This window comes from Mustela erminea, chromosome 15, assembly GCF_009829155.1.
Source record: "Mustela erminea isolate mMusErm1 chromosome 15, mMusErm1.Pri, whole genome shotgun sequence".
NCBI classification, from domain to species: domain Eukaryota; kingdom Metazoa; phylum Chordata; class Mammalia; order Carnivora; family Mustelidae; genus Mustela; species Mustela erminea.
The window spans coordinates 45,567,462-45,590,523 of NC_045628.1; the positions used below are offsets into that span (position 1 = coordinate 45,567,462).

General features: G+C 34.7%; 1 protein-coding gene across 2 annotated transcripts in view; it reads right to left on the reverse strand.

Moving 5' to 3' along the window:
• The window catches only part of TDRD3 (tudor domain containing 3), a 165,248-nt gene that overhangs the window by 73,956 nt on the left and 68,230 nt on the right, over window positions 1-23,062 (reverse strand). For both annotated transcript variants that reach the window (XM_032314337.1, XM_032314336.1), the window contains exons 4-6: window positions 13,997-14,157; window positions 8,321-8,462; window positions 339-410 (exon numbers count right to left, since the gene is read on the reverse strand). In XM_032314337.1, coding sequence (XP_032170228.1) covers window positions 339-410; window positions 8,321-8,462; window positions 13,997-14,157 — 375 coding nt within the window. The remainder of the gene's footprint in view (window positions 1-338; window positions 411-8,320; window positions 8,463-13,996; window positions 14,158-23,062) is intronic.

Genomic DNA, 23,062 nt, shown 5'->3' on the forward strand with positions numbered 1-23,062 from the left:
ACATTTGTCCTCTTACTTTTGAATTTCTTCTCTCTTTCTCTCTCTCAAAAAAAAAAAAAGCCGCCCCATCCTATCTTAATTAGTTCTAAGTTGGTGCTCTTCAGGTGTGCCTCTTAATTGTTTCAATCTTTGGGTTAACAAGCTCTTGGGAAAAGAATCTACACCAATAATTTAATTAAGAAACTCCACAATTATTAAATTTCTGTATTTAATATATTTCCACATAACTCCCATGACCTCTAAATGAATAGTTCAGCATAAAACTAAACAAGTTTCAATACAAATGAAAAACAATTTTTTGCTGATTAAAATTCATCTGCCAACATTAAAGTCATTACCTGTCCAAAAGGCACAAAAGGAGGTGGTCCACCTTCAGTTCCAATATTACTTCTATTGTGTTTTGACAAGCTCTGTGAGAAAAGTGAGTCACAAAAGAGAAATTATACTATTTACAATGTACCAGGAATCCACTTACTTTAGTAGATTATACAGAACAGGAAAAAAAGCCTTCTATAAATTATTTCAAACTACATAAAATATTTTATGTAATTAGACAATAACTACACAAACGTTCTCCTCTCACCTCCCCATACTAAACTACACATTCAAATACAATTTTCAGAAGCACCTATTAACCTGCTCCCATAAAAGGAAAACTAAACTAGTTAAAAAGAACAAAACAAAACAAAACCCTCCTCAACAAGGGGTAAATTCAAGACAACAAACATTGGTAATAAGAATTTTACTTTAAAGCATATTAAAACTATATTCTGACAGACAAACATTACCTGGAAATGATCTTCAAAATAAATTTTTAGACATAAAAACTATTAGCAAACAACATAGTGTGATAATATATATATATATATTTGGTCCTCCTCCCCAGTTCCTGGAACAGAGCTCTAAAACTCTTTGAGTTTCCTGAGTGATAGGGGTGAGAGGAGCATTTTCTGTCACTCATAATAAGCTTCTTTGAGGATACCAGAGTTTATGCTAACAAGGCAACTATTGATGGGTCCCCCCAGTAACTCCAGGATGGGGGCTGGTTGCTAGAGGTACCAATAATATGATTAGAAGGTAGAAGACTAACAAGACGAGACTGGGAGGGAGACAAACCATAAGAGACTCTTAATCTCACAAAACAAACTGGTGGTTGCAGGGGCCGGGAGATATGGAGACGGTGGTGGGGTTATGGTCACTGGGGAGAGAGTATATGCTATGGTGAGTGCTGTGAAGTGTGTAAACCTGGCAATTCACAGACCTGTACCCCTGGGGTTAATAATACATTATATGTTTATAAAAAAAAACGTAAACACACACACACACACACACGCACACACACACAACAATAACAACAACAGCAAAGAAGGTAGAAGACCTTCTTAGAGTAATTTAAATTAGAAGAACTAATCACCAATGTCCAGTGGTTTAGTCAATTATGCCTATATAATGTGTCTCCTCTGAAACCCTAAACAATGAGGTTCAGAGAGTTTCCAGGATGGTGAACATATCCCTGTGCTGGGAGGGTAGAACACAGCCAATTCTAGAAGGACAGAAACTCCTGAGCTAGGGACCCTTCTAGACCTTGTACTTCTTCATCTGGATGGTCATTTGTATCTTTTGTTAATATCCTTTATCATAAACCTGTAACAGTAAGTAAAGCGTTTCCCTGAATTCTGTGGGCCATTATAGCAAATTATCAAAACTGAGCAGGGAGTCTTGAGTATCCCCAATTCGTAATCACACGGGACTGAAGTGCGGGCAACCTGGGGATCCACTATTTGCAACTGGCATCTGAAGTGGTGGACAAATCTTGTGATATTGAGTCCTTAAGCTGTGGGGTCTTGTATTAACTCCGCGTAGTGTCAAAACTGAATTAAATTTTAGGATATCCATGTGGTGTCTATAGAGAAGTGGAGAATTGGTTGGTGTGGAAGTACATACAGTTGGTGTCAAAGTGTGATTAGCAACAGTTCTTAGGGATACTTACGATAAAAGTGATTTCTAATTATTTAAAGAGATCATATTATTATAGTTCCTGATATGGAGGTTACTTTAAATTATGGTAAAATTCCCTCAATAAAGTCTTGTTTTTCAAATCAATTTATACTTTGAAGAAGTAATCAGCCCACTGTTCTTTAATAAAAATAAGCTTCCAAACCCCACCAATTTCAGTTTCCTTATCTCCTTCTTGCATTTAAAACTACAGAGATAACAGTGCATTATAAAAATGGGGAAAAAAGATCCTCCTAGTAAAACAATTTCTCACATCATAAAATCTTTTGAAAACATCACAAGGAATCATCTGAAGGACTCCTTTCAGTCAATTCCTCTTATCTGTTTTATTTTTGAGATGTTAACAAATGTCTGTTAAACACTAGTTGTCATTTAATACGTCTTTTCAACTTTAAATTTTTTTGTGCACCTTTAATAATTATCATTAGAAATTGCTATGTTTAAAATATGTTGTTAAATAGTGGATGGAAAGAAGTTTTAAAAAAATCAACATGTGCACTTTTCAAACATGTTCTAGAGTTCCCCAATTATATAAAGAATGCTATGCATTTTAGGTAATTTATATAATGAATACTAAGACTAGGGGTGCCTGACTCGCTCAGTTGGTTAAGTGTCCAACTTAGGAGATGGTCCAACTTATAAGATGGAGCACCACATTGGGCTCTGTGTTCAGTGGGGAGTCTGCTTGAGTGTCTCTCTCTCTCTCTGCCACTCCCCCATTCACGCTTTTTCTCTCTCTCTCTCAAATAAATAAATAAATCTTTGAAAAAAGAATGCTAAGAGTAAAGGCAGTAATAATATTCAGTTGATTAAGCAGAGTACTTTGAACAGTATAGGAATTTCATATTTCTTTACAAGCTATACTTAAGATTTTAAACTACTTTAAAAAAACAGCAAATGCATACAATTATCTAGAGTCCTTTTCTCAGCTTCAGTTTAGATATAAGAATAGGATTTTTCAAAAATCAATCATTTCAATTTATACTATAATTTCCTCAAAAAGCTCACATAAGCTGCTAATAATGCCATCTCTCAATATACATTATATAATTCAAACATGGGATTTCTACTTCTCATTCTGACAAATGCACAAAAGTCAGACTTCATCTCCCTCTATAAACAAGTAGGAATCTGGACAAGATGTAAGAAACAACTGTTTTAAAGCATAGGACAATAAGTATTGCAGGACTATAATCCCTGAAAGAAAGAAAGAAAAAAAGATGAGTTCAGCATTTCTGCTCAGAAATATGATGCAGATAGAGAGCACAGAGAGCAACACTGAGAAAATGAATTTCATAACACAGGCAGGCTGATGCAACTTGAAGTGGTAGGGCAGAGTTTTGTAAAAGAGGAACCTGCAGAGAAAAGAGGCTCCAGAAACCAACATATGAATGCCCCGAAGTCATTACTGAGAACCAGAATGAATGAAAAACAAGAGCAAGTTGTAAGTTTGCATTTATAATAGCATCAAAAATACTTAGGGATAAGCTTAAGAAACTGAAAACTATAAAAAATGCTGAAAGAAATTAAAGATGATTATAGTAAATGTAAAAATATCTTGTGGTCATGGATTGAAAGAATATTGTTAAGATGTCAATATTACTCAAAGTGGTCTAGAGATTCAATGCAATCCCTATCAAAATCCCAAAAAGTTTTTTTTGCAGATATAGAAAAATTCATCCTACAATTCATATGGAATCTCAAGGGACTGTAAACAGCCATAACTATCTGAAAAATGCCTCACACTTCTCAAGTATACAACTTACCACACATTACTATAATCAAAATAGCATTGTACTGGCATAAAGACACACATATGGAACAAAAGAATAAGGAACCCAGCATAAACCCCTGCTTGCATATATGGTCAAATGATTTCTGATGAGGGTGGACAAGACCATTCATTGGAAGGAGAGAAATGATACCGGTAAAATGGGTATCCACATGCAAAACAATGAAATTGGGCCCTTAACTTGTGTCATATAAAACATTAATTTAAAATGGATCAAATACTAAATTCAAATCCATAAAAGTCTTAAAAAAAAACAGAGAAGTGAAGTTTCAGGACCCTGGATTTAGCAATGATTTCTTAGATGTGACACCAAAAGCACAGGTAACAAAAGAAAAAACCATGAAATTAAACTTCATGAAAATTAAAAACTTGAAAAAAAAATTAAAAACTTTTATGCATCAGAGGACACTACTGACAGAATAAAAGGCAACCCGCAAATATGAAAAAATATTTGTAAGTCATACATCTGTTAAAGAACCGATATCCAGAAAATACCAAGAATTCCTATGATAAAAAACTAAACAAACCAGTTAAAAAACAGACAAGGAGGGACGCCTGGGTGGCTCAGTGGGTTAAGCCGCTGCCTTCGGCTCAGGTCATGATCCCAGCGTCCTGGGATCGAGTCCCGCGTCGGGCTCCTTGCTCAGCAGGGAGCCTGCTTCTCCCTCTGCCTCTGCCTGCCATTCTGTCTGCCTGTGCTCGCTCTCTCTCCCTCTCTCTCTCTGATAAATAAATAAAAAAAATCTTTAAAAAAAAAAAAAAAAAAAAAAAAAAAACAGACAAGGACTTAAATATTTCTCCAAAGAAGATAAACAAATGGCCTATGAAAGGCTACTAAATATCACTAAGAATTAAGGAAATGCAAATCAAAACTACAATGAGACTTCGCTTCACACCTATTAAGATGATTATTATAAAAATAAGATAAAAATGATTGGCAAGGATGTAGAGAAATCAGATCTCTTGTGCATTGCTGATGGGAATATAAAATGGTATAATCACTGCTGAAAACAATATGGCAGTTACTCTAAAAATTAAACACAGAATTACCCTATGACTCAGTAATTCTACTTCTGGGTTACATGTCCAAAAGAATTGAAAGCAGAAACCTAAAAAGATATTTGTACAACCAAGTTCATAACAGCACTGCTCACAATTAGCCAATAGAAACAACTCTAATGTCCATCCATGGATGAATGAGGAAAATGTGTGTACACCCACACACACAAATGGCATAGTGTTCAGCCTTAAAAAGCCAGACAATTCTGACACATTCTGCAACATGGCTGAACCTTGAAAACATTATGCAAGTGAAATAAGCCAGACACTAAAGACCAAATATCCTATGATTCCATTTATATGAAGTACCTAGAGTAGTTGAATTCATAAGAACAGAAAGTAGAATGGTGAGTACCAGAGACCAGGGGTGGCTGTAGGAGGGTTGTGACTTTATTTCTTGGGTATACAGTCTAAGTTCTGGAAGACAGAAATTCTACATATGGATGGTTGTGATAGTTGTATTAACAATATAAATGTATTCAATGCCACTGAATTTTACACTTAAAATTGTTAAAATGTCAAAGTTTAATGTATACATTACCATACATACATACCAAAGAAAATAACTAACCCAGATCTGTCATGGGAACAGACAGGCTGAGGGACACTAAAATGTTACCGAAACGACATTACTTGGTAAATTACATCTGGTTTAGAAATCTCTAGAACTTGTCTTTGTCCAACATACAAAACATTTTGAGGTTTGAGTTTTTTTTCTTTTCATCACCTAATACCAATTTGTTATAGCTATAACCCCTGCACATGGTTTAAGTACCACCCAGTGGGGCACCTGGGTGGCTCAGTCATTAAGTGTCTGCCTTCCACTTAGTTCATGATCTCAGGGTCCTGGGATAGAGCCAGGACTTGCTCAGCTGGGAGCCTGCTTCTCCCTCTTCCACTCCCCCTGCTTGTGTTCTCTCTTTCACTGTTTCTCTGTCAAATAAATAAAATCTTAAATAAATAAATAAATACTGCCCAATGTCCCCTATTTATTTTACAAAACAGTTAGGGCCCTCTTTCAAAATTAACTCTATGGTTTATGTACATCTAATTTCTAAGTGTACCACCTGCCAGATACTTATTAAGTAATTGAATTCTCCATGGTTTCTATATCACTATGGTTACCAAATCAAAACAGCAACAACAACCATGAAACCAAAGAGAACTATAATTGTATTAAGATTTTTTTTAACGCTTTTTAATGTAAATTTTTATTGCCTCCTAACAAGAAAAATAACACAGCTTTCAGGAAACAAAATGCAAACATAATATAATAAAACATTACAAGGACAACTATCAAACTACTACTGTGTTTGTGTGTGTAGGTGTGTGTGTGTGCATGCATGTGTAGTGTATGTTCTAGGGGTGAGGAAGTTTCTAGAAATATTTAACTGACTTATAGTTAGTGAAGTAGTTCTCTGGCTGGGGTTGCGTAAATAATTTAAGGTACTGGTCTGACTTGAGAGCATCTTATCACATTTTTTAAAGTCTCTAATAATAAAAAAATAATTTATTAACTTGTGAATAGAGTGATATGAAATGGGTGGGATTTCTCTAGGAAATTCAAAGTTCATAAATGTGGCTATTTATATAAAAGTATCAAGCCACTTCTGAATTACTTGCTTTTGAACATTTTAAACTAAACAATGCAGTTATGGAACATTATCTTATACTGCATAGTACTGCAGGCCTAAATGCAGCACATTACTATCTAAGTAATGAATCCTAAGGAATAAAAAAAATCCCTAAACTTCTTTACTATTTACTTCCCGAAACTATGAAAATAGAAAAGAATAATGTATCATAAAATAGCAAAAGCTTCTATTGCTAGGCCCCTTGGCTCATTCTAGGTAACAGGCAAGATTTGAGGGTAGCATAAGAACATCAATTTTATCAAAGAGTAGTTAGTTTTATGGGCTTTGTAACTTACTCATTCCACAATCATTTGTTATAATGATTGTGGAATGTTAGAGATACCGGAAGTCTGAGATCTATCACCTACTAGCTCTCTAATCATAAAATACATTATTTAACAGTTCTTTAAGTCCATTTCCTAATCTATATGGACATAATATTCCCTCATAAGACTGTTAGGAGGATTACATGGTATACTGATGCAAGAGTCCAGCACAATACTACAAACTGTTCAATAAATATTCAAGGAATTGAACAAAGGCACAAACAATTCTGACCTCAAAAAGCTTGCAATCTATTAAAGAAGTTAAGTAAACATAATTTTAGTGTTAAGTAAAAAATAATATGATTCCTGATACAAATAAAATGGTCCAAGAATTTCATAAGGAGAAACTATTTCACTTGGTAAAGAAGCAAGCATTTGACCAGGGTATAAAAGTGTGGGAACAATTTGGCCATGCAGGGATCAGGAGAAAGAAGACAAGATAAATAATATAAATGTGGGGAAAGCTTTTTCCCCCAAAAGTATAACTGAGGAAAGCATAGAGAATCAAAGAAAGAGTAAGTAGTTCCATTTGGCTAGAACAAAATCCATGTAAAATAATTTAGAAAGTTAAAAAGGAAAACTGGAACCAGGGCTAGATTGTAAACAGCCTTGAATGCCAAATTAAGGCATTTGAAATAAAAGCAGGGTATGCTGTGTTCTGAGTGACGCTGAAGGAAGATAATCGTGAAGAAATAAATACAATAAATTAGAAGATGGTGAAAGGGTATATGGAGAGACCAGCGAAAAGGCTACTGCAATAGTTCAGGCGAGAGATGCAAAAGACTTAATCGAGTTGTGAATATTTTTAAAAATTTAAAAAATAGGCTAAACAAACAAACAAACTATAGCAACAGCAATGGACCTGGAGAGCAAAGGACCAATTTAAGGTCTGACTGTGGTGGATCTACAGAATTGATTACGGGAAGCAAACCAGAGACAAAAATCACTAGATAACCTAGATGACTAGGAGAACGAAGATATCACCAATATAAATGGGGAAAACACCAATTAACATGCCTAGGAAGACAAGATAATAATGATCTCTCCATTAATGTGAAAATCTATACATACAACTTGCTTTCAGTTGTATATATGTGTGATTGTATGTTAAGAATTAAGACAAATACACATTATATACATGTATATTCACAAATACTGGGGTTTTTTTGCAGAATTATACACAGATACATTATACATAGTTTATAAATGGTATCTTGGGAGTTTTGAAAACTTGTCAGTAAAGAATTACTTTTTAAAATACGTAATAAAATGTAGTAAATACTGAAAAATGACATCTGCTCAAGACAAAGAATATACTAAGATAAAGGTAGATAGTTTTCTGTAAAGATTACTGTCTTCCATTTGATTCAACTCTGACACAAGAGACTAGTTTTACTGTTCATTATGGGACAATCTCCTTAAAGCACAGAATGCAATTTAAAAAAGTGAAGTTTTTTTAAAAGTTCAAGCCATTTTTCTTAGTTTACACTTACTCTCTGTAACTCCCATTTCTCAATAAGGTGTTCTACTTCACCACCAAGAACTGTAGTGTTAGAGTCATTCAAGAGCAGGAATCCATTTTTTATATCCACAATGCCTGAGAGCTTCACTTTAGTTCCAGGTGGTGTATTCAGGCTAAAGAAAGGAGGAAAAAAAAAAAAAGAGTTTAAACACACTGAAGCTCCTTCCCCAAACTCAAACTTTGTCCTGAATCTGGTCAAGTTCTTCAAAACACACTCATACAAACACTTTTTTTTTTTAGGAGACACTGGCTATACAGTGCAAATAGATTATGTATAGGTAAGAGGTCAGAAGACCAGGTCCAAGGCTGTCACTTTTTACCTTACTGACAAATGAACTTCAGTTTCCCCATTAAAAACAAAACAAAACAAAACAACAACAACAACAACAAAACCCACAATGTGGACAATAAAAATCACACCTCAGAAATTTGTAAATAAGAGTTATGAAAGTACCTTCTCATGTTGTACACAGCATGCTGTACAAAGAAAAGATCTGTCATTTTTCCCTCTGAGCTTTGACAATGCATTGCAAAGATATACTATGTACAAAATTAAGTTTCAGTACACAAAAAGATATCTGACTAGTAATGATCCTAGAAATTTTACATCTTTATGAGCTACCATAATGCATATAAACAATGCTCTTTTTTGTTAACCATCTAGTTAAAGATCAAATGAGTTGTTTAATTCAGTTTTATCTTAAAAGAACTTGTCTGTAATAGGCTAAATATTATTAGACTTAAGGCAAACAGTACACCGTGATCCGTTTTACAAAAACCAGAGAGGAAATGTTTATACCCCTACCAACTGTCTGTTAGAAGAAATAGTGGAAGGAACCATTTCATTACTGAGATTTATCCTAAAATAAAAGCACAGATACTGAGTCCCACTCCATTTCTTTGCATATGCGGCAAGGGATAAAGTACTCTCAACAGGAGTAAAGTCCATTCTTGAATACGTAGAACAAATTTAGAAAATAAGTCTGAAATGGTTTCACGTTGTCCACATTTTTAAAGCTCAGGATATTCACCATGTGCTGATATATGCAACAGCAAAATCAGTAGAAAGCATCAATATCATCGGTCTATTTTAAAAAAAAAATAGATGGTTTTAAAACAGTTATTAACAAGAAGAAATAGAATCCACCTGTTTTTAAAGCCTCAAAGATCTCATAGAAAGCAAGACATTATCTGGTAAAAACTATTCTGAGGATCTCAAGTTTTGTCATCACATGTAATTCATGGAACAAATGGTCATGAACAGCCATGCCTAACCTAACCCTTAAGTGGGGAGCTCTGTGGTGGTAAATAACTAAGGACAAATTTTTTCAGACTTCAGTATCAGCAACAGTTGAATACAGTTACACTAAGTGAAGAAGTTTTTCTCAATTTAGGCAATCAGCAGATCCAGATCTTCATAACTCTGTATCAAAAAAAGTTTCAACTAGTAGTTTCTTTATTTTAAAGAAACTACTCTAATTACTGAATTGTATCATTTATATAGGACTTATACTTCAAAACCATTTTTAGCCAATAATTTCCTACAAATTGATGAAGTTGAAAAATGCAATGAAAATCTAGAAACATAAATTAGCAATAAAAGAAACTACATAAGAACTTAAAAGACTGGATGCAAATTACAGGGACATTTAAGTTGTGATAATATAACTTGAAAACTAAAAGCTAATCTGAAAACAAATGATAAACTAATTTTTGTATGAAGTGACTGTACCTTTTTCAAACTCTCCTTAATAGGTTAAGAGAAAAAATTGTCAAATTATTTGAAGATGTACTTAAAATTTCATTAGGATAACTGGTAAAAACTCCCACTCACCAGATTAAATGATAGTCCTATGCCCACAAAAGGATAAATAGATGTTAAAATTTTAATATAATTTTTAATATATACATTGCTGTCAAGGCCCTAACTAACCCTTATTCAGAGAGCATATTTTTATTTAATTACTATTTTTATTGGCACCCCAAAATGCCTCTACTCTCTCTTCAATGCAATTTTTAAAAAGCTATATAACAAGACAAATAAACATAAAAACAGTGAGAACTGGGTGTTTAAAAGTTGAAGTCAATCAGGAAGTAGAACAGAAGAATTGAAAAAAGCACCCCAAAGAAATGTAATGTGCACTGAAGACAACACAGTCAGTATCAGATCCTGGTGTATCCTCTCTACTGAATTATTCTACTTTGCTTCTAAGCTAACCACTAACCAATTACTTCGATAAAAGTCTCCCAGATATTCACATGTAAAAACATTTCTGTAGGCTGTTGCTTTCACAGCAACAAAAGTAGCATGCTATTTGGATGATGAGTCAAGGAGAAAGAGGTAGTATTTTTTTTTTCAATTGTCAAATTGCAATAAATTTAACAAAAGAAAACAGTTAACAACATAAGGGACCCTCCTTCCTGGACGATCTTATGTCTTCACTTAGCTCAGAGAACTACAGAGCAGTAAAATCAGACAAGTCAAGTCTTGCACAGCAAGTCTTTCTGAATCATTTGTGAACTCCTTTGTAGGGGGTTTGACTGAATTTGTCAAAGGAGGAGAGGCTGTCTTTCACCACAAAAGTAGGAACCCTTCCACTCTTCAAAAAGACAACAGGGGCACCTGGGTGGCTCAGTCAGTTAAATGTCCAACTCCTGATCTCAGTTCACGTCTTGATCTCAGGGTTGTGAGTTCAAGCCCTGCACTGGGCTCCATGCTGAACGTGGAGCCTACTTAAAACAACAACAACAACAACAAAACCATAATGCAAAATCAATAAAACCTGCTTTGTATATAAAAACCAGCATTTCAGGGGCACCTGGGTGGCTCAGTTGTTTAAGTGACTGCCTTCAGTCCAGGTCATATCCCAGGGTCCTGGATCAAGCCCCACGTTGGGCTCCCTGCTCGCCAGGGAGTCTGCTTCTCCCTCTTCCTCTGCTTGCTGCTCTACCTGCTTGTGCTCTCTCTTTCAATAAATAAAATCTTTTTTAAAAAAAAACAGTATTTTAGACAAATATGTATCTTCTAAGAAAGACACTCCCTTTACCAGAGGCAGATACAGATTGAAGAAAGAATAAAAAGAAGGGAAATTATTGAGCATGGCTTAGAGGCCTCAACCAATCACATTTCTTCCCATATACCACCACCCCAAATCACTAAAGCTCTTCCAAATGGAACTTTTCACTCATTTGTTTTCGGGACAACATATCTCTGCACGCACTATTCCCCCCTCACTAGTCTTGAAATACTCATATTTTAGGTCTTATTCCTGGCTCCCCCCAGTAGAGTAAATTTTCTAGACTCCTAATTCTTTTTTTTATTTTCAAAAATTTTTTTTAAAGATTTTATTTATTTGTCAGAGAGAGAGAGAGAGAGAGAGTAAGGGCAAGAGAATGGCAGGCAGAGGGAGAAGGAGGCTCCCTGCTGAGCAAGGAGCCTGATGTGGGACTCCATCCAGGACCCTGAGATCATGACCTGGGCTGAATGTAGACACTTAACTGACTGAGCCACCCAGGCATCCCAACTCCTAATCCTTTTAGTTGACATATTTATTATAACTTATATGCTTATGTGCCTGCATCATTAGAAGAGGAGCTATTTGGGGGCAAAAATCTAATTTTTTTTTTTTTTTAAATTTCTGTGCCCTAGCACCAGATAAAGGGGCTAGAACACAGCAGATGCTAAACACTTGTTAAATGCTCACTGAGGAGAGAAATATGGTCTAGGAGTTTACATTAAGTGAGAAAGCTCAAAGGACCTAGAGCAGCAAACATGAGCATTTAGAACACCACTACAAATGTCCAATGAAAATTCCCACCTTGGAAAATTGCTCACACTGAATGGTGAGGACACTGATGTTAAAGAAAACATTTCCCCCTTCCTTCTCATTGCTTTTCTCCATCCCAACAGGAATGCCAACTCTAAAAAGTTTCTCATAGAAACACACACATAACAGTGAAATTGGACTCCTGTCTCACAATACTCACAAAAATTAACTTGTAATGGATCAAGGACTTTAATATAAAACTTGCTACCTAAGGCTCCTAGAATAAGACACAGAGAAGCAGCTTATCAGTATTGGTCTTGGCAATGATTTTGTAGACATGACACCAAAAGTACAACAACAAAAGCAAAAATCAGTAAATGGAACTACATCAAACTCAAAAGCTTCTACACAAAAAGAAACAAAATGAAAAGAAAATGTACAGAATGGGAGATAATTTTTGCAAGCCATATATTGGATAAGGGATTAATATCCAAAATATATGAAGAACTCTGTCAACATAATAAAAAAAAAATCTGATTCAAAAATGAGAAGAACTAAGCTGACATTTTTCCAAAGAGGACAGCAAAATGACCGAAAGGCAGGTGAAAGCTACTCAACATTATTACTCATCAGGGAAATGCAAATCAAAACCACATGAGCTATCACCTTACTTCTCTTAGATTGGTTTTCATCAAGAACACAAAAGACAAGAGATACTGGCGAGGATGTGGTGAAAGGGAACTCACACATTGTTGGTAGAAATGTAAACTGCTTCAAACACTATGATAAACAATATGCAGATTCTTCAAAAACTTAAAAATAGATCTACCATATAATACAGCAATTCCAAAGGGTATATACCCAAAGGAAATGAAAGCAGGATTTTGACCAGAAATACATACTCTCATCTTTATTGCAACATTATTCATAATAGCCAAGATTTGGAAACAATTCGAATGAATGGATAAAAAAGATGTGGTATATATATACAATGGAATATTATTCAGCATGAGAAAGGAGAATATCTTTCCATTTGCCACAACATGAATGGACCTTAAACTATTATGCTAAGCAAGATAATTCAGACAGAGAAAGACTATATGATATCATTTATATGTGGAATCCAAATAAGTTAAATCTGTAAAAAGAATAAAATGGTGGCTACCAGGAAATGGTGGGGAGGGATAAGATTAAAGCAGTTTAAGGGTACCAATTTTTAATGAGCCACAGAGATCTAATACACAGTCTAATAAACACAGACAATATTATGCTATAATTATACAATGCAATAAATATTGTTACAATAGGGATAATATATAAGGCTATCAAAGGAAAATGCTATACGATTTAAACTTACACAATGTTACACATCAAATTTATGCAAATAAAAATAAAAAGTTCTCATAAAAATAGCCAAAGAAGAATTTGGAAAATTGTTCCTTATGGAGTTCCCTGTCCTCTCAGAAAGTAGAAGGGCAAATGTCTCTAGTTTCAATCATTTCCTAAGAAAATTCATTAGTCTATAAAACTTTTCTAGTGTGGTGGACACAACTGCTAAAGAAGAAATGGTAACATATTCAGAGAAATTGTTCCTGGAAATTTCTGACCTAAAATTTACTGAAAAAAAAAACAGAAATGATTACTTTTCATACAAAGCCACCTTGAATTTTTTTAAAGTAATTAACATTTAAGGAAAGAGTAACTCCATTCCTATTTTCCTATACAGATGAAGTAGAAATATAAATTCCTTACTTTCTTTTGAAAAATCATAACAGGCACTTATAATAGTTCATTACTTCTTTCTAAAATTCGTAAAACAAAATCCATTTTGAATAGCACCTTCACACTGCAACAAATACAGAAATTAAAGTGTTAATCACCTTATTTTTGACATATAACTAAATTCCACAGCTGTGCAACTTATATGCCCATCAGTCATCTGCAAACGCAGCATTCTTGGTGCAGCCTGAGATTCTTCATTGTCCTTTGGTGCAGCAACATTGCGAATTTTTTGAATTTGCAAAACACATGGACCTTCAAGCTGTCAAAATACAAAGGAATAAATATCACTTTCTAGCCATGGCTTTGTTTTTCATTTATTCTGTTTCCCTCTTCCTTAATGGTCATACTTCATGATTTATAATAATTTCAATTAAATAAGGTCAAAAGTAAAATTACATAATATACATCAGGATTTGGGGTGATTTAAAGATAAAACTTCAAAAGGTGTCTCCTGAATTCATTAATTCTGAATGCATTTTCAGAAAGTAATGAGAAAACCTGAGGAAAACCAAGTTATATTTCTGGATTAAAGGTGTATTAATAGATTTTTTAGTATTACGTGCTCTAAATTATTCATATGCACCCCCCCCATCTTCTCCCTTGTACCTTAAGGTACAATCTGGAATTAAAGAACTTGGTAATTTTTTTAAAAGACTTTCTTTATTTATTTGACAGAGAGAGAGAGATCACAGGTAGGCAGAGAGGCAGGGGAGTGTGGAGGGGGAGAAACAGGCTCCCTCCTGAGCAGAGAGCTGGATGCAGGGCTCCTCTCAGGACCCTGGGATCATGACCTGAGCCAAAGGCAGAGGCTTAAACCACTGAGACACCCGAGCATCCCTAAGAACTTGGTAATTTTTTAAAGGACATCAACGTAACACCACCAGTTGGAAGGAATATATACTGTTTAAAAACAGCAGGTTTAAAGTACGCCCTCTTCTGGCATTAATGAAGAATACAATACCCCCAAATTTAACAATATAAACTTCAAAAAGTTTGAGCTGTACTGGATGTATTTTCACATTATCTTTTTAAGTAAATTTAAATCTAATGTTGTATTACATGCCTGGCACTAAAGAGAAGAAATGCTCTCTCTGGTCACATTTCAATCAAAGCCAAAAATAAAATTGATGAGCTCTTAAAAATTTTATATAACAAAATGCCTCTGATATAATTGAGAAATGCTGGTAAAATCTGTTTACATGGCTGAAAAACAACTTTATTAAAAAGTGATATTTTCTACATAATAAAATATTATACCTTTCAGTAGTATCATACCTACAAAGGAAAAAAAAGGCTACTTTTTTGTTACATAGTGTTAAGTAAAAACTTTCTGTGCATAATAATGTGATTTATATTTTCAGCAAAGAAAAATGTGAAATGACTGACAAACATTTACACTTAATTTCTTGAGTAAGCATGTCCCAAATTAACAAATTTCTACTTCATATTTACTAGTATTTTGCCAAAGAGAAATAATTTTGATATATATTTAGTCCTAAAGAATATAATTAGAAAAAAGAGACTAAAATTTCATCGAATTTTCAGTTACAAAAAAAAATTCCAACTTAAAACAAGTCCAAAGTCTTTACTAAGTACAGATAAGCTGCGAATTCAGGATGAACTTTTTCTTTTTCTTTGTTAATGTCATTAAAATAAGGACATTTAAATTAAACCATAGACAGGTTATAGTTATTATAATATTCCCATTCTCTTTTATTTTTCTACTCCTAATATTTTTAGCTTAGACATTAATGAATATACAGCTTGTGCTGTTGAGCCATATGCGACTACCTAAATATATATTTAAATTAATTAAGTGAAATTTAAAATTCAACTCTTGAGTAACATTATCCATATTTCAAATGTTCTGTATCTGGACAACACAGATATAAACTACCTACATCACTACAAAAAGTTCTATTAGCTGATCGATGATCTAGATCTATGCGTTCCAAAGTGAGACACATGTATTTTAGGGGGAGCACATCCATTGACTTGTGACAGGAAAACTTTTGCTTCTGTTTAATTCTTAGTAAGAAAGAAATTAAACTTTCCTAGGATTTCTTATACAGCATGACAGGGGCACCTTAACTTGGTCATATGAAATACAGATCACAATGTATCTTTATGGAATTGCAGAGTCCTACAACCCTGCTAAGACACTGATTCTAGACTTCTGGCCTACAGAACTGTGAGAGAATACATTTTTGTGTTTCATGCCACCAAGTTTGTGGTAATTTGTTACAGGAACCTTAGGAAATGAATATACCCACTCATGGAATGACTTATATGATTGGGAAAAATATACCATATATACTGGGCTCAAACTGGGCTCATCTTGACCCTTCTTTTTCTTGGGATCTAGCTAGGAACTCTGAGGTATTTACTCAGGCTCTTCACTGGATTGACACTTCTGTGAAGGAGTGTCTAAGTCTGTCTGGTTTGTGGTTCAGTTAGTCCATTCGCCTCTCTCACTAAATCACATCTTTCAAAGTAATTTTCATTAATAATAAAGTTGATATTTTGGCCCACATCTCCCACACTTTACTTCTCAGCTGATTCAAAAGCAAAGCAGAAAAGGAGGTACTATTTACTAGACTCTTCTTAGAAGAGTCTACAATCTTTTCATGGTCACTTCTCCAGGAGAATTATCAAGCCTTAATATTAGTTATTCCACAATTCAGAAATGTTCTATATGTAAGCCAACAGATATAATGAATATTTTCATTTATGTTTACAAAATTCAGCTTATTATACTCTGTAGTAAACAAAATACTAGAAGTATGGGACCTAAATAAAACACAAATAGTAGGATAAAATGCTATAGTTCTAAGATTATAAATCCTAACTTTAAATTCTGAATCTAAGTGACTCAGCTGGTTGAGCATCCAACTCTTAATTTTGGTTCAGGTTAAGATTTAGGCATCATGAGATCAAATCCAGCTTTGGGTTCCACGCTCAGTGGGGAATCTGCTTTCCCCTCTCCCTCTGCCTCTCCCCCTGCTTCTGCATTCTCTTTCTCTCTCTCTCTCTCTCTCTAAAATAAATAAATAAATCTTTAAAAAAATAAATAAAATCATCTAAAGGCATCCACTATAATGAATGAAAATTAACCTCAAAATCTGTGTCCAACTAGTGTCAAGGGCAACCCCAAAGTTAAAAAATATATAAATTCTAGATGAAAATAATAAAAAACAAAGATTAATCTGTATACAGTGTTAGAAATTTCAGAACATTGGTCACATCATCCGTTCAGGCATCTACAGTAAATCTCAATTTAGTGGACATTTTCCGCCAGAGAAGATCTATGTGTGCTTCTGGCAGTAACAACCCTGCAATTGAGAGAGCCTCAACTTTGGGCTAGTGGAAAAGTAGCAAAATTAACCTTAGCCAAGTGCTCGCTTCGGCAGCACATATACTAACCTTAGCCAAAACCTCATAGCACCCCCACTACCTCCAGATATTCCTTCTAGAAGAAAGCACTGCTGATTCAGGTGCCCAGAATTCCCACAAAGACAGATCAAGAAACATGAAATCACAAGAAAATATCAAGAGACTCATAAGGAAACAAGCCATAAAGCATGAGAATCATAGAAAAATTAAAAATTAAAAAAAATTAAGTCTCCAAGGCCTGGGGAATTTGGAATTATCAAAAACAGACTACAAAATAATAAGCCTGGTCTAAAAAATTTATATAGCTTGTATTAGAAGAGAGAGAAGAAAATTAATGAGCTAAACTAACAAGTTATGAAAAGAACAGACTGAGCTCAAATAAGGTAGAAGAAAGAGGATAATATGGAGAAATTAATGAAATAACAAACAAAGTCAAGCTTAGCAAAGACTAGTGTTGATTCTTCACAAAGGCTAATGAAACTGATACTGAACAGGACTGATCAAGAAGCAGAGAGTAAAGATGCCAATCAGTGACTTAAGAGATAATATTAATAAAAACATTCAACCTACTTTCATCAGCAGTGGAAAAATACAAGAGAACTATGCAGAGAAGTCTAAATATCCATCAACTAGTAAATGAAAAGAAGAAAGTGGTATATCCATACAATGGAATACTAATCAGCAATAAATAGAAACAAACTACTGACAAATTAACCTCAAAAACATTCACTAAGTTAAAGACGCCAGATACAAGAGAGTATATACACTGTTTGCACTCATGTGAAATGTCAACAAAAGGCAAATTTACAAAGAAAGCATAAAAGAATATACAGATAAAATATTAAGAATAATATGTATAAGTTAGTAGAATTTAAGATCAATAGACAATTATCAGAGAGAAAATTTAGTAATTTTTTAAAAACACCATTTACAGCAGCAAAAATAAAATACTCCAGGAATAAAGCTTACAAAAGATACAAGACCTCTATACTTTCATAAATTATAAAACTATGGAAAAACTAAATAAATGAAGAGATACATCTAGGTGTATGCTAGAGGCAGCTCATACCAGTTCACAAGACCCTATTATGCACATATCTTCCCAATTCTGACATCAGTGATTTCATGGTGTAGCTTATAATCAGCCCTGGTGATAATACTCTTGCTACAAACAGTACAAATGCTATGTATTAGGGCTTTTTTCTTCTGTTCACAGAGGCACCTTATAAGCATTTCACTGATAATATGGTAACATAACGATATCAATTGTCTTTAAACTAACTGGCCCAAGAGACACATGAAAAAGTGCTTCACATCACTCGGCATCAGGGAAATACAGATCAAAACCACAATGAGATACCACCTCACACCAGTCAGAATGGCTAAAATTAACAAGTCAAGAAATGACAGGTGCTGGCGAGGATGCGGAGAAAGGGGAACTCTCCTACACTGTTGGTGCGAACGCAAGCTGGTGTAACCACTCTGTAAAACAGCATGGAGGTTCCTCAAAAAGTTGAAAATAGAGCTACCCTATGACCCAGTAATTGCACTACTGGGTATTTACCCTAAAGATACAAATGTAGTGATCCAAAGGGCACGTGCACCCAAATGTTTATAGCAGCAATGTCCACAATGGCCAAACTATGGAAAGAACCTAGACGTCCATCAACAGATGAATGCATAAAGAAGATGTGGTATATATATACAATGGAATACTATGCACCAATCAAAAGAAATGAAATCTTGCCATTTGCAATGACATGGATGGAACTAGAGGGTATTATGCTCAGCAAAATAAGTCAATCGGAGAAAGAAAACTATCATATAATCTCCCTGATATGAGGAAGTGGAGAGGCAACGTGGGAGGTTTGGGGGTAGGAAAAGAATAAATGAAACAAGATGGGATTGGGAGGGAGACAAACCATAAGAGACTCTTAATCTCACAAAACAAACTGAGGGCTGCTATGGGGGAGAGGGTTAGGGAGAGGGTGGTGGGTTATGGACATTGGGGAGAGTAGGTGCTATGGTGAGCGCTGTGAAACGTGTAAACCTGGCAATTCACAGACCTGTACCCCTGGGGCTAATAATACATTATATGTTAATAAAAAATTTTTTAAAAACCGATTGGCAAATTCAATGCAATTTCAATCAAAACTCCACATCTTTTCTTTTTTAAGATTTTATTTATTTATTTGACAGAGAGAAAAATCACAAGTAGGCAGAGAGGCAGGCAGAGAGAGAGGGGGAAGCAGGCTCCCCACTGAGCAGAGAGACTGTTCTGGGGGCTCGATCCCAGGACTCTAAGATCAGGACCTAAGCCAAAGGCAGAGACTTAACCCACTGAGCCACTCAGGTGCCCCAAAACTCCAACATCTTTTAAGAAACTTGATTCTGAAATGTCTACCAGTGTGGGGGTGGGCAAGGACAGAATAGCCTAAGGAAGAGTAACATATTTTACAACCACAAGATTAGAAAAATTTGATCATTTCAAGTGCCACAAATGATGGAGATTAATGGTATCTCACACATACTACTGAAGGTAATACAAATTTGGTACAACTACTTCAATAAATAATTTGGCATAATCTTATAAAGTTCAATACTGGCTTAGCGCTAGAACATAATTCAATCCCTGGTTATGTTCCCTAGAAAAACTCTTACAAACATGCATCAAGAAAAATACACAAATTTGTTCCTAAAAGTAGTGCATCTATTATAAAAACAAAAGAAAAAGAAAAGCATTTAAATATCCATCAACAGGAGAATAAGTAAACTGAAGTTTTATTTACACAGTTTAGTATTATATAAAAGAGAAAAATGAATGCATAATAGATATATGCCACATGGACACCTATTAGACACAGAGCACTGAATGACAGAAGCAAATTACAGCAGACAGTATGTTAACATTTTATAAAGCTTAAAAATAAAAATATATATTGTTCATGAACAATGACATATGACTAAAATATTTTTAAAAGTAAAGTTAAACTCAAAATTCACAACAATCTGTTCTTGGTGTGGGAGGGAGGAAGAGCTAGGACACCCAGGTAGGCAGAGTGGTGCTGTAATGTTCTAGTTCTACCAGGCTGAGACTTCAGATGTGCTCACTTTATTATTAAGCTTAAAGCATATATGTTTGTATGTGTTAAATATTACATTAAAATAGTTCAAATAGTTTACAATATATTTTGAAATGAAGACATTGGGTAGTTCACAGAAATATCAAGAGACTTAAAGAACTAGGTCTGTTGCCTACACAGAGAGAAAAAACACTCATAACCAAACCATAGAAATGGTTTAGTGGCCATGGTGTTGGTAAAACAACAGTTCCTGGATGGGGAGGGGAGAGAAGAAGCCTTAGTATTTGTAGCATCTGCCAACTGCCATGGCTGATTTCCACTACCAAGATGTTACTGAACTCTTAACTAGGAAGACCTGCTGACAATCAGCATTCATGAGCTCTAATGAATGGGACCCAACACACTCCAAGCATCTAGGTGTACACCTGTTCCATCAGCCTCACTGGCCCTAGAAACCTACCCCAGGACCTCTGCAGCTACTACCGTAGAAACTCAAACTCGCTGTAGCTTCTACCACTAGCAGAGAGCATTCACTATGGTTCCTGCTTATTTGAATGATTAGCCCAAGTCCATCGAGGCTACAGATGACTAGCAGAGCTGAGGTACATATGCATGGCATAGTTGCAATGGAGGCTGCAGAAAATGTGTCTGGCATTTTCCTTCTCTTCACCACCATGACTGGAAAGATGGGACATTCCCTCACACACACACAAAGATAACTCAGGTTCTAGGAATCACAAATGTCCACTATACTTATCTTCCATGTATTGTTATCAGTCAAGATTTTGTCAAGCTGTTTTTTATAGTTTGTACAATAAACCTTTTCATTGTATATATCGTATATATATAGTATTATATAATATATATTATTGTGATATATATAATTAACGTGTGTGTGTATATATACACCTATACGCACAATCACTCTCCTCTCCTAAAATTTTAAATATGCCCCCAAATGGGGATCTGCCTACTATTACCTCACTGGGAAACACACCTCTAAAAACTAATAGTCTAGCAAGAAAAGCAACCTCCCCACTTCACCAAGCTGAGACAGCTGCCCTTTCATCACAAGTACTTCTGACATAATATTGATTTCACTACATGAACACATAAGTTTCTTGATCTCTCATTAGGTTATGTGTTCCAACAAGGCAGGGGCTGTCCTGTTGATCGCTGCATCCCTTGAACTTAGCACAAATATGCATTCAAAATTCCTTGATAAATACAGTGTTCCCTTTGTCTTCAAAATAATTTGCCTTAGTTTATCTCCAGATCCACAAAGTGTGATAGGATCACTTGTGTATCTTAAATGAGAAAACTGAGAGCAGAGGGTAATGTATTCTGCCAGATGTCATTCAGCTAGTAGGAGGGAGAATTAGGATTCAGATTGAGATCTGTCTTATACCAAAGTCTGTCGTCTTTCTATTATGCATTTTAAAACTATGACAAAATTTGTTACGTGGTAAAAGCAGATACAGGTTTAAAGGGCAATGGAAATACTGATGCTTAAAAATTAATTCTGCTCAAAAGGGGTCAAGAAAATTGGGAGAGAAGTGGAATATGAATGGGGGTTTGCAGAATAAATAGTTTGCCTGGAAGCATAGACAGATTTTAAGGAAGTTAAGTTCCTTCATCTCTGCAGTAAAAAGAGGGCAGTAATCATTTCTGTTTTCAGTGTTTTTCTGAAGACTACAAAGATAGTGCATATAAACTGCTTAACACTGGATATAGCAGAACAGATTTTCAGTAAGGAGAGGAGAAAAAGAAGAAAAAGAAGAATTTGCTGAAAATCAGGGCTCTCCTAGGTAAGTTAGAAGCTTGTACCAAAAAAGATCAAGAAAAAAGTCAAATGCACTAGAAATGCTGGAAAAACAGCTTTGCAAAGGTAGTCCCTCATCCCTAGCTCAAATTTTTCAAGCTATATTCACATACAGCGAGAGTATAAATGTAAAAAAAAAATTATAAATAACAGTAAAAAGAACATTTCTGAATCCTAAATATGGTAGTACCTTTACTAGAAGACGACCTAAAAGTTTCTACTCCTCAGACATTTTAAAAACAGAGTATTATAAAAGCTTATTAAGTGAGAAATAGACATAATCCTGAATAGGTTCTTCCAAACTTGAGATCCCCTGTGAAAAGCATCAATTTATACATCGAAGTATGTAGCACAGGACATAATTTCTCTTATTCAATCATTCAGAGCAATTATAGCAAATGAAATATGAGGAAAACACTGTGGGGACCCCACCCCTGTCAAAGGTAACCCTTATACTAGTGTATCATTAGCCTATTTCCACACCTCTATCCTTCACCTTTTTAGCTTTTTGTTCTCTGGGAGAATTAAAAAAGAAAAAAAAAAAAAGGTGAACAGTTTGTTTTTCAATTATCAGAAGAGTTATTTGCCTATTGTATATAGTTTAGTACAGTCATTTTTAAACTCCACAGAAGTTCTACTAATATTTGCCAATAAACACTTGTAAATAAAGCAAAGTAAAATCAATATTTCAGAGTAATCCATTGTTCTGAAACTTAAGAGTGCATGTTTAATTTTAATAACTCACCAGAAGGAACGCTGACAAATTGTATTATTTGCCAGAATATAAATTAACATACATAAAACATGATATAATTTTATTTAAATTAAAACTTAAAGCTTTTTACAATTATTTTTCTTTTGAAAAA